The sequence below is a fragment of the Loxodonta africana genome, chromosome 20 (assembly GCF_030014295.1).
Source record: "Loxodonta africana isolate mLoxAfr1 chromosome 20, mLoxAfr1.hap2, whole genome shotgun sequence".
NCBI classification, from domain to species: domain Eukaryota; kingdom Metazoa; phylum Chordata; class Mammalia; order Proboscidea; family Elephantidae; genus Loxodonta; species Loxodonta africana.
The window spans coordinates 74,312,477-74,325,275 of NC_087361.1; the positions used below are offsets into that span (position 1 = coordinate 74,312,477).

A 12,799-nucleotide genomic window follows, 5' to 3' on the forward strand; every position below is an offset into this window, starting at 1 on the left:
CCCTATAGGACAGTTCTGCTTTGTCACATGCGGCGGCTGTGAGTCAAAAATTGACTTGCTGGCACCTAACAACAACAACAGGGCAATGATAAAGGTAAATATAAGGTAGCAAGAGGAGGATCCCAGAGGAGGAGATGTCGGAGCTCATGAGTCTTAAGTAGACAAACACCAAGCAATCAAATGGAGGAAGGAATTCCAGCAGAAGGAGTTTCATGTGCGAAAATATGAAGATAGAGAACAGTATGGCGAATTCAGGAAGCCATGCAAAATTTGATTTGACTGGAATTTTGCATGGGACCAAGAGAGTGGCAAGAAACGTATTTGCTCATAAAAAAAAACCCAGAAAACCAAACCCATTGCTGTCAAGTCGATTCCAACTCATAGCGATCCTTTAGGACAGAGTAGAACCGCCCCATATGGTTTCCAAGGAGCTGCTGGGGGACTCAAACTGCTGGCTTTTTGGTTAGCAGCCAAATGCTTAGCCATTGTGCCATGAAGGCTCCATACCCACTAACCCACTGCTGTCGAGTCTATTCCAACTCATAGCGACCCTATAGGACAGAGTAGTACTGCCCTGTAGAGTTTCCACGGAGCACCTGGCAGATTCAAACTGTGGACCTTTTCGTTAGCAGCTGTAGCACTTAACCACTCTGCCACCAGGGTTTCCCCAGGGCTTCATAGGGGGCCTTATATACTTAAGTGTTGGGACGTTGAACTTTAGGCAATGGGAAGACTATGAAAAGTTATAAGTAGGGATATAACATAATCAGACTGGAGTTTTTGAAAGATCAGTCTTGGTAGGAGACAAACCAGTCAGCCTCATCTAGGTAGTAGATGCCTCCCTGGGTGTGGAGCTCTGGACTGTGACGAGGAGGTGTTGTTGTTACTTGCCGTTGAGTCAATTCAAACTCATAGTGACCCCATGTGTTACACAGTAGAACTGTTCCATAGGGTTTTATTGTCTGTAATCTTAACAGAAGCACACGAGCCAGGCCTTTTCTTCCGCAGTACTGCTGGGTAGGTTTGTACTGCCAACCTTTAGCTTAGTAGTTGAGCGTAGATAGTTCGCACCACTTAGGGACCATGTGACAAGGAGTAGGTTAAGAGAAAAGGAGAACCAGTCCCAAAAACATGTGGTCCGAACCAAATGCCCCTCCAAACATCTAGCAATGCTGCAAAAATTAAAATAACAATATTTCAAAGAAAGATGAGGAAGCCTCTGGTTGACATAAACAAAAAGGCTACCCAAAGCTAGAGTGGTGAGTTCATGAGCTGACTTCCAGGGACATTTTTAGACCTAGGCCTAGACTCTAAGGGGTGGGGTTTGGGCCCTTAAAGCCTATGCAGGTTCAGGAGACAGGGCCCTGGGCTGCATGAGGTGAGGGAGCTGTAACAGATGTCCTGTGTAGAGCCAGGACTCTGGGAGGCCTGCCCCCTGCATAAGGGAGACAAAAGTCTCACTGCCCACAGAGCTGAGGAAGGAGCTTAGAAGTTTATCCCTGCTGGAGGCTCTGGGAGGAAAGAAAAATATTTCAAGTGAAAAATCAAAATCCCAGGCTATATCCTGTATGGATATGGGGTTCAATTCGAAATACCCTTCATGGTGCAGGAATCCTAACCAAAAATCAAAACCACTGCTGTCAAGTCAATTCTGACTCATAGTAACCCTGTAGGACAGAGCAGAACTGCCCTATAGGGTTTCAAAGGCTGTAAATCTTTATGGAAGCATAATGCCGCATCTTTCTCCCTAGGAACCCCTGAGGGGTTTGAACCACTGACCTTTGGTTAGCAGCCAAGCACTTAACCACTTCACCACCAGGGCTCCTAAGTCAAGATAGTAACATAAAAACTAGTCTCAGGAAAGTGAAATGCCTAGGCTGCCCAACAGAAGCAAACACAAGCCACTCTTTAAGGAGGCTTCTCAACCCAAGGCATACAGAATTCCTGCAAGGAAAAGTGGTTCCTAAAGATGAACTCAAAATAAAAAACATTGCAAACCAAATAAGGCACAACCAACAGGAGCTAGCATCCCCAGAAACCCAATATAATAAATATAATAGAACCGTATAAAAGAGACTACGTTTAAAATGATGAAGGAGATAAAAGATAAAAATAAATAGAATAAAGACTTTTTTTCTATGGGAAGAAGATAGGAAATGAAACTACAGATCAGCTGTATCCATCTCTTCCTTCATTCATTGCAGTCAGTCTGTCTGGAGAACTCCTTAAATGTGCCCTTATCAATGACCAAATGTCGACAAAACGTAGACACTACCCTCCAAGACGGGTCAAAGGTGAATCTGAGGTTTCTGGCCTATGCAGACAAACGGGTGGTAGTCCCACTTACTGAAATGAGGAAGATGGTCAATGACTAGGCACTGGGGTCGGGGGGAGGGCTGGGGGGGTGGACAGTGTCATCAACTTGGTCTCGGGCATGTTGAATTTGAGGTGTCTTTGAGACATCCAAACAGAGATGTCCAAGAGGCAGATGGAAAAATGGGCTTGGGATTCAGAGGAGAGGTTTGAGCTGAGGAATCAAAACCCGAGAGTCTAGAGCGGAAGGAATGTAGGATGCTGTTATGAATTGAATTGTGTCCCCTCAAAATGTGATTCCCAGTACTGTGTGGTTCTCCATTTTGTCATCCGATGTGATTCTCCTATGTGTTGTAAATCCTACATCTATGACATAGTGGTTAAGAGCTCCGGCTGCTAACCGAAAGTTCGACAGTTAAGATCCACCAAGGGCTCCTTGGAAACTCTATGGGGCGGTTCTACCTTGTCTTATAGGGTCACTATGAGTTGGAATCAACTCAACAGCAACCGGTGTGTGTGTGTGGGTGTATGATGTTAACGAGGCAGGATTTTTTTTATGTTAATGAGGCAGGATTCAATCTCCAAGATTAGGTTGTATCTTGAGTCAATCTCTTTGGAGATGTAAAAAAGAGAAGCCAGCAGAGAGATAGAAGAACCTCATACCACCAAGAAAGTGGTGCCAGGAGCAGAGTGCATCCTTTGGACCTGGGGTCCCTGTGCTGAGAAGCTCCTAGACCAGAGGAATATTGATGACAAGGACCTTCCTCCAGAACTGACAGAGAAAGAAAGCCTTCCCCTGGAACTGGCACCCTTAATTCGAACTTCTAGCCTACTAGACTGTGAGAGAATAAACCTCTGTTTGTTAAAGCCATCCACTTGTGGTATTTCTGTTATAGCAGCACTAGATAACTAAGACAGATGTCCAGTTGAATTTGAGCTACAGTTAGCAAACGGTTTTTTAGTATGTGTGTCCCAAATATTAAATGGGAAACACTTACGCTAAGGAATTGTGTGTTGGGTTCAAGGGAGTTAAAGTTTGCTGGGCTCCTGTATTTTATCTGGCAACCCTATTCCTAGTTTGAGGCTTACTTGAAAAAACAAAAATTGGCTCAGGTATTGATTTGGGGAATAATCTAAAAAACTGTTACTGCATTCTCATCGTGATCTTCCAGGGTGCGAAGCATCGGCAGGAGCCAGCGCTCTGAGCCTAGCAGGAGGTGGTGTCACATAATGATTAAGAGGAGACTTTGGAGCCCTGGTGGCACAGTGGTTAAGAGGTTGGCTGCTAACCAAAAGATCGGCAGTTTGAATCCACCAGCTGCTCCTTGGAAACCCGATGGGGCAGTTCTACTCTGTCCTGTAGGGTCACTATGAGTCGGAATTGACTCTACAGCAACAGGCTTGGGTTTTTTTTTTTTTGGAGTTACAAGCTCAGCTGCTAACCAAAAGGTTGGAGGTTCGAATCTACCCAGAGACATCTTGGAAGAAAGTCCTGGTGATCTGCTTTTGAAAAATCAACCTTCAAAAACCCTATGGAGCACAGTTCTACTCTGACACACATGGGGTCTCTGTTGGTTGGAATCTATTCCACAAAACGGATTTTTTGGTTTTGGAGCTTGGCTTGGAATCCTGACTCTGCCATTTGCTTAGCTGTGTGACCTTAGGCAAGTTATTTAACCTCTATTTCTTCCTATGTGAAATGGGGATAATAATAGGACCTATTTCATTAAAAGTAAAAAGAAAAAAGCTGAGAGTCATGGGCATAGAGACAGCAATTGTGTGGTCTTAAATTACCAGGGATAGTGTAAACAGTGGAGCCTTGGTGGTGGATAGTGTAAACAGTGGAGCCCTCGTGGTGGATAGTGTAAACAGTGGAGCCCTGGTGGTGGATAGTGTAAACAGTGGAGCCCTGGTGGTGCAGTGCTTAAGAGCTCAGCTGTTAACCAAAAGGTTGGCAGTTTTAATCCAGCGGCTACTCCTTGGAAACCCTATGGGGCAGTTCTACTCTGAGCTGGAATCAACTCAGTGGCAATGAGTTATTTGGTTCAGTGCATACAGTAAGGAGCCCTGGTGGCACAGTGGTTAAGCGCTTGGCTGCTAACTGAAAGGTCTGCACTTTGAACCCACCAGCTACTCCATGGCAGAAAGATGTGGCGTTCTGTTCCTGTAAAGATCACAGCCCTGGAAACCCTGTGGGGCAGTTCTACTCTGTCCTGTAGGGTCGCTGTGAGTCAGCATCGACTCTACAGCAATGGTTTTTTCGGTTTTTTTTTACTGTACGTAGTGAGGAAAGAGAAGGGCTGGGGCTCAAGCCCGGCAGTCAGTGGTTGGGTAAAGCATGCATCTGCAGAAGGTGCTGAGGAGAGGCAGGAGAAGTAGAGGAAATCCAGAAGAATGTGGTGGCAAAGAAGCCAAGGAAAGAGAGTGTTTGAAAGAACAAGAGAATGGAACAGTGTCTAGTGCTGCTGGTAGGTCAGGAAAATGATGATTAAAATGTCCCATGGATTTGGCAACGTGGAGGTGATTGATGACTCTGGAGAGAGTTGTGTTGGTGGAGAATTCAGACAGATGTGAGTGGAGGAGGTGGGTATGGAGGACCCCAGGTGTGAAGACAGGAAGAGAGCAATATAGACAACTCTTTCAAGAAGTTCGGCTGTGACAGAGGAGAGGGCTAGGACAGGAGTTAAAGAAGGACAGGGGAGAGAGTTGGACATTTTAAAATGTCAGTGGGAGGATCCATTTGAAAGGACGAAGTTAAATGTACAGGAAAGAAAGGATCGTTGACATTGGGGCTTCTGAGACAATGGGTGGGGGGACCAAAGCATAGGTGAACAGACTGGTTTTGTTTAGACGGAGGGACACCTCTTCTAGCAGGAGATAGGGAGGCATACAGTGATGAGGGAGTGGCAGAGCCTACACTACTCAACAAACTCAAATGTAACACAGCTCGCTTACTGTTAAGTATGATATGGTTCAACCTTTTAGAAATCTAGATTGGTGTTCCTTCCAGGGCAAAAACTTACCAGGCTTTACTGGACTTTGAGACCTTGGAAACCTGGTAGGGGCATGCTGGGTTGTGGGGTTTGCCAAGGCAACATGTTGAAGGCAGGAAGAGGTAAGGAAAGTGATGCTGAAGTAGTGCTGACTCTTTCAACCCCACAGACGTTGCCAACCGGGTGCTACTGGCTCTCTTCACCATCGAGATGCTGATGAAGATGTATGGGCTGGGCTTACACCAGTACTTCATGTCCATCTTCAACCGCTTTGACTGCTTCGTGGTGTGCAGCGGCATCCTAGAGATCCTGCTGGTGGAGTCGGGCGCCATGACACCGCTGGGCATTTCTGTGCTTCGCTGCATCCGCCTCCTGAGGCTGTTCAAGATCACCAAGTGAGGGCGGCGGGCTGGGGCTCTGCAGGTTCTGTGCGCACACCACAGCCTGATCTGCTCACCTGTCTCATTTCCCAGGGTCTGGGGTCTGTGCCAGTCCAGGGATGGCCCCTGGGCCAAGTCTTCTTTCATTCCTTGAACTAACTTCATGCTCCAGAAGAGAAATAACTTCTCCCCCTTTGACCTCATTTCGCTATTTTCTTTCTCACCTGTTACTATTGCCTTATGGCAGGACAGGGGAGAGAGGGCAGTGGAAAGAGAACAAAGGCAAGACTGGGAGAGGAAAAGCAAACGGGATATGAAAGGGGAAGCCTGGAATTTTGCATGTGACTGAGAGAGTGGCAGGAGATTTGTTTACTCATTAGAAAAACAAAAAAACAAAAACCTGTTGCTGTCCAGTGGACTCTGACTCCTAGCGACCCTGTAGGACAGAGTAGAACTGCCCTATATGGTTTCCAGGAAGTGGCCGGTGGGTTCCAACTGCCAACCCTTTGTTTAGCAGCCAAGCTCTTAACTGATGAGCCAACCACTTCTCTTCACCACTGTCACTATGAGTTGGAATTGACTCAATGGCAACGGGTTAGTGTGAACCGGGGCCCTGGTGGTACAGTGGTTAAGAGCTCAGGTTGTTAACCAGATTTCGGCAGTTTGAATCCACCAGCTGCTCCTTGGAAACCCTATGGGGGCAGTTCTACTCTATCCTCTAGGATCACTATGAGTTGGAATCAACTCAACAGGTACGGGTTTGGGTTTTTTGTTTTTTGGTGTGAGCTGGGCACTGCTAGGCACAGGGGAGAGGGGAGTACCAGGAGAGAAGTGACTCTTACCCTCATGGAGTTTTAGTCCGGGGGTGGAACCATAAGTTAATCAAAAACTAATCAACAGTCCCACTAACAAATGTGAAATTATAAACAGAGGTAAGAGCTCTGGAGAAAGGAAAGAGTGGGCGAGGCAGCCATGAATCCGGGTCCTTCCAGGCCTCAGGCAGCCCTTTGTCCCTCTGATCCATCAGTCCCAAGTCTTCCTCCAATGTCTATCTAGACTTCATGAAGCGCAGTGTGAGGGGCTCATCTCCCCCCACCTTGCTGTTCCTCTTCCCTCAGGTATTGGACATCACTGAGCAACCTGGTCGCATCCCTGCTCAACTCCGTCCGCTCCATTGCCTCCCTGCTGCTGCTGCTCTTCCTCTTCATCACCATCTTTGCTTTGCTGGGCATGCAGCTCTTTGGGGGCAGGTACGACTTCGAGGACGTGGAGGTGCGGCGCAGCAACTTCGACAACTTCCCCCAAGCCATCATCAGCGTCTTCCAGGTAGGCTGTTGGCCTGCATGCCTCCCCCCCCGCCATGCTTGCTGAATGCTGCGTCTTGTCCTTCAAAATCAGGGTGGCATCACCTCCTCCAGGAAGCCTTCTCCAACTCTCTGGCTTTAGTTCAATGTCCCCCTCTGGGCTGTGCATCGCCTGTGCATCTCTCCATTGTAATAGCTGTGTATCTGTCTTCTCCACAGGACTCTGAGCTCCTGAGGCTAGGCACGGTCCCAATTTGTTTTGTCTTTGCCCCTGGTGCCTAGCACAGTGCTGGCCCCAGTGGGACTCAACAGATATTTACTGAATGTCTTTGCGTGGGCTGGGAGTGCAGAGGTGTGTTTTTCTCCCAGGTGTACTCATGTCTCTGAGGGCAGTTAGACAAAGAAAACTCTCCCTTCCCAAGGCCAGGAAAGCCTCGAGAAATGCCAACCATTTCTCACCCAGGAAGCATGACTCAGTCAATCATTCACCAGACTCCACCCACGGAGGAAGCATGGTTGACCCCTGAGAGGTCTTCCAAACCCAGAACTCCTAGAGGTGTTTTCTTACTGTAGACCATAGAAACATTCTTCTCTATTGTCAGTACCTGTGTGTTGAGAGTGACATCACCTTGTGGTACTAGCGGAGATCTCCACCCTCTCTTTTTCCCATTTGCCTGGTGGCTGGCTAGGCATCATGAATTTCAGGGGACTTGACATTCCGCATCCTTCCTGGAGGCTGAATGACAAGAGGCCTGGGAGGGGCAGTACAGTTAAGCCTGAGGATTGGGGACAGAGCACAGGAAGTGGGGACCCCACAATCAGCCTCCTTGGCCCTCGAGAGCCAATGATAAGCTTTTAGATCATTGGAAGAGGTGCAGTGAGGGAGCAGTGACCATGCATCTTGGGCCAAGGGTTGGAGAGGTGGAGGAGGGGAAAATTCTGGAATAACCTGACCATTGGAAGAGGCCTTTGGACAATACACTCCCAACAGCGGACTCACAGCCCCTGTGTGTTTCTACTCCTCAACTCCTCTCCCCAGGTCCTGACAGGGGAGGACTGGACTTCGATGATGTACAACGGGATCATGGCCTACGGCGGGCCATCCTACCCCGGCATGCTTGTGTCCATTTATTTCATCATCCTTTTCGTCTGTGGCAACTGTATCCCCTTGGGAATGGGGTGCAGAAAAGAGCTCAGGGACGGGGGTGGGGAGAGGGGCTGAAAAAGAAGGTCAAAGTGCCCACTTTCCAGGTAGCTCTGGTGAGAGGGGAGCTCCCAGGCTCAAGGGGATGGAGGTAGAACATAGCAAATGGAGATACAGCTAAAGGGTGACTCTTCTCATCCAGGAGGTTAGAGATTCACAGGTATGATCGGTTGGAAGTGGGAGGAATTAATCTCAGAAGCATTGGAGAACGGGGGGGCAGGTAGGGGAAGGGTGGGATTTGGGTGATAGTGGTAAAGTTGGTGGGACAGTCTGGTGCAAAGATTTGGAGGCTGTCGGAGAAACCAGGGTCTTATGGCCATGGGTGGTCAGTTTGAACACTGGGACCAGATAGTCTGAGCTAGGACAGGCCGAGAGATGAGATGGGAGGGTGAAGTAGATGGGGCCACAGAAAGCTGGTTGTGCCTAAGGGCACCTTGGAATGCGACATTATAGGTAGTGGTGAGAAGGGAGGGAACCATTGTTCGCTGAGCTAACGTGTATGCCGAGCATGGTCCTCACTTGCAGTGTTTCTCTGGCCTCACACGCAGCTCCTGGTGAAAGGCTGGGCTCTGGACGGGAAGTGGTGGGATTCAAAGGCCATAGTGGATTCAGGCCCCATCATGGGCATCCTCTGCAGGCAGCTGTCTCTGAAGATTCACATCCATATCCCTGGCCCCATACCCTCCTATGGGGAAGCTCAGGCAAGAGGGACTTCAATTACCCCATGAAGGGAATGGGTTCAGGTCCTGCCAACACGCAGACAGGGCGGCACTCCTGTTGGGAGGTTGCCCTTTCACCCACAACCTGAGGCTCCTGAGCTGGACCCCTTCAGACATCTTGCTCAACGTCTTCCTGGCCATTGCTGTGGACAACCTGGCCGAGGCGGAGAGCCTGACTTCCGCCCAGAAGGCCAAGGCTGAGGAGAAGAAACGCAGGAAGATGTCCAAGTGAGTGTTGTGTTCTCAGCTGGGGCAGGGGGTCTGCAGTGCTCCTCCATGGCTGCAGGCTCCCAGCCCTGGGCAGATGCCTCCCAGTAGCCTGAGGAGCAGGACCATGACACTGTGGACATCCAGGGACTCTAAGTTCTATGAAAAAAAAAAAAAAAGTTCTATGAGGGGAAACGTTTCTCTAAGTTCAAAGAGGAAATCATCCCACCTAGATGAAAAAAAAAAGTCGCCATCGAGCCGCAGTGACCCCATGTGGTTCAGACTAGACTGTGCTCCTTGGGGTTTTCAATGGCACAGTTTTTGGAAGTAGATCACCGGGCCTTTCTTCTGATGCACCTCTGGGTGAACTGGAACTCCCAACTTCTGGGTTAGCAGCTGAGTATGTTAACCGTTTGCACCAGGAAACATGTTGTCAGAGCCGGCCGGGCTGGGCCAGTGTACCTTGGCGAAGGGCTCTAGGGATTCTCCGTGCAGGCCTGCCGCTGAGTCACTGCGCTTCTCGGAGGGAATACTGTCCCTTCGCTGAGCCTCAGGCATCTCATCTGTGAAGTGGGGTTGATTTCTCAGGTCCTTTATAGTTCTCTCCAGCTGTGGTTTTGGAACTACTCCCTGGGAGTGAAATCAGGACTGGTTGGCTGTTTCTCAAACTCTAGCACACAAATGAGCCACTGGGGATCTTGTTAGAATGCAGATTGTGGTTCAGTGGTTCTCGGGTGGGACCGAGCTGCTCCCATTTCTTACAAGCTCCCAGGTGTGACCATATTGCTGGTTGGAGGACCACATTTGAGTACCTCTGCTCTAGACAAAGGCCTGCTCCCTCTAGTGCCCACACGTGCAGGAATGGGATACCCAGTCCTGGTGAAGGAAAGTTAAGAAGAGAATAGGAGAGACCAGAAATGGAGTCCAGACATTTCCTAAGACATTTCCACAGAGTTGAGCCCAGTCTTGGACCAAACCACGCTGAGAATTGTTTATGAACTAGGTGCAAAACTGCTTTCTACCCATTCGCCAATCCAAAACCCAGCTGTGCATCACGCCTTCTCATCACAGAGAAAGGACGTGTCCGGATGTATAGCCACTTGATGGCCAAAGGTGCACCTTCCTCCACGAAGCCCTTGGAGCCCTTGGTGTGGGGTCTCCCTGAGGGTGTTTTCAGGCTGAGCAGAAACCCCAAGAACTTTCTGGTTGAGTCTCCACTTTAGGTTGTCTTGTTTTTCTGACTCAGGGGTCTCCCAGACAAGTCAGAGGAGGAGAAGTCAATTTTGGCCAAGAAGCTGGAACAGAAACCCAAGGGTGAGGGCATCCCCACAACTGCCAAGGTGAGCACATCACATGGAATGCTTTCAGAGGTAGGATGCGAGGACCTCCAAAAGTCCCCTGGTTCACCCCTGTGCCTTAGGGTGCTGGCAGGGTGGGTTGGAAGGTAAGGGAAGTGAGGGGATCCACCTCTACTCTGAGCAGAAGGAGAGTCAGTGGCTTAGCTTCTCTACAGAATCCTTTCTACTGAGAGCCACAGAGGCCCCCTATCTGGGACTTGACTTCTTCAGAGTCTCAGCTTCCCATCCCAGAACAAGGAGGAAACTCCCTCCCAACCTGACGCCCACTGTTTCTGAAGGGCCCAGGTGTTCTTCCCACCATTTCCAGCCCCAGCCCACTTATTCCAGGCTGTCTCAGCTCATTTTCCCAGAAGCTGAGGAAGCACAGCTTAAAGGGTTGGGGAACTGGGTTCCAGAGAGGCTGAGGATGCTGGTCTGAGGAGCTCAGCTCTCTTCCAGAGAACCAAGCAGAGACACAGAGAAGACAGACTTAGACTGCCGGACTTAGGTCTGAACTCTGCCTGGGCGAGTTGTCTGATCTTTCTAGGCCTTTCTCATTTGTAAAACAGTAAAGATCATAATATTACCTATCCTTCAGGCTGTACGGAGGATTAAATGAGGAAGCCTGCATTGGCTTAATAAATGGAAACTAAAGCTTTTGTGTTCATCTTCATTGTGTTTCTTCCTACAGCTGAAAATCGATGAGTTTGAATCTAACGTTAATGAGGTGAAGGACCCTTACCCCTCGGCTGACTTCCCAGGTGAGGGTTCTGGAGCCTGGGCGGGAGCAGGGATCCGGGGACAGTGGAAGGGGTGTGCTGGTGTCAGGGAACAGTGGTGGTTCAGTGGTAGAACTCTTGCCTTCCATGCAGAAGACCAGAATTTGATTCCCAGCCAATGCACCTCGTGCGCAGCCACTGCCTGTCCCTCACTGGAGGCTTGTGTGTTGTTATAATGCTAAACGGGTTTCAACAGAGCTTCCAGACTAAGACAGATGAAGAAGAAAGGCCTGGAGATCTCCTTCCAAAAATCAGCCGGTGAAAACCTTATGGATCACAATGGTCCGATCCCATTGTGCATGGGTCACGGAGCTAACAACAACAACAATACTGATGTTGAATTTTCCCCAGGGACTATCTCTTGTGTGTCCCACTACATCGACCCCTCCATGAGGAGTTCATGATACTGAAGACATCCCTCCTGTACCTAGCCTTGAACATAAGCCATCTCCTAGCCTGCCTTTCCCGCAGCACACACTATAGAAAAATCTACACACTTCATTTCCATTTAATTCAGCAAGTATTTATTGAGTGCCAGCTACGTGCTTCCGTGCTGAGGACTCTATTTTCACGGAGCACAGAGGCTCGTGGGCACACATGTCTTCCATACCAGCAGTGCAGGACAGACGGTAAAGGAAGGCGTGCCATCTAAGTGGTGCTGGAGTTGGGGCAGACTAGTCACCATCCCGTGTCGGGCAGGGCTCGGGGCTGGACTGACACAGGGTTGAGGAGAACCACGACTGGCATTGTGGGAAAATCTGAAAGAAGGAGACAATGAAAGGAGGGGGCGGGAGGATGGATAAGACACAGCCATGGACAAACTACAAACATTTCTAAATGCAAATAACCAGTGGCTGCTGCAGAAACTCCTATTCAAGGAGAGGAACAAACAGAGTGAGCAGAACCAGGCTGTATTCATCTGAAAAGGCTGCCCGGACGAGAGAGACCTGGTGCCCAAGGGTGCTCAGGTTCTCTGCTCGCTCCTGGGTCCTGCAGAGCACTGGGCCACTGATGCCTTTCTATGTCTATTGTGGAATCAGCTGATTAGCATCTGTTTTCTCCAGTGCCCCTGAGCTCCAGGGGGACTTTTTGTGCTATAAATGGCACAGTGCTGAGTAAGTGATTTTACACAGTGAAGTATGGGGAACAGAGCTGGTGTAGACAAGACTAATAACGTTGGAAGGGCCTTAGGGGGAGGGGAAGGGCTGGAAAGAAGAAGCCAGAAGAAGCCAGGAGGGTAGAGGGCCTGTGGGCCGGGCCATTGGAAGAAAGGTCTTACCAAGGGGATCGAATATGTTGGTTTATATCCTGGCTCTCTCTGAAAATGATTTGAAATGGCCTACAACAAAAGATATGTGGAAACAATTAACAAAACGGGCATAGACTGAGGAAGTATGAACTAAGGGAAAAAAGAAAGCAAATGTGTTAACTAAGAATGTGTCCCTGTGATTGAGCATAAAGTGTGCCTCTGGGGCCTTGACATGTCGAGATGCTCATTCTGAGGAAGAAGAAAGCAGTCAGGTTCCTGAGAACCAGCATGTGATTCCAGTGGAGCCGAGAACC

General features: G+C 49.1%; 1 protein-coding gene across 1 annotated transcript in view; it reads left to right on the forward strand.

Moving 5' to 3' along the window:
* Nucleotides 1-12,799, forward strand: part of CACNA1S (calcium voltage-gated channel subunit alpha1 S) — a 90,036-nt gene that overhangs the window by 38,954 nt on the left and 38,283 nt on the right. The window contains exons 11-16 of the mRNA XM_064273414.1: nt 5,476-5,701; nt 6,805-7,012; nt 8,030-8,150; nt 9,027-9,141; nt 10,367-10,460; nt 11,149-11,218. Coding sequence (XP_064129484.1) covers nt 5,476-5,701; nt 6,805-7,012; nt 8,030-8,150; nt 9,027-9,141; nt 10,367-10,460; nt 11,149-11,218 — 834 coding nt within the window. The remainder of the gene's footprint in view (nt 1-5,475; nt 5,702-6,804; nt 7,013-8,029; nt 8,151-9,026; nt 9,142-10,366; nt 10,461-11,148; nt 11,219-12,799) is intronic.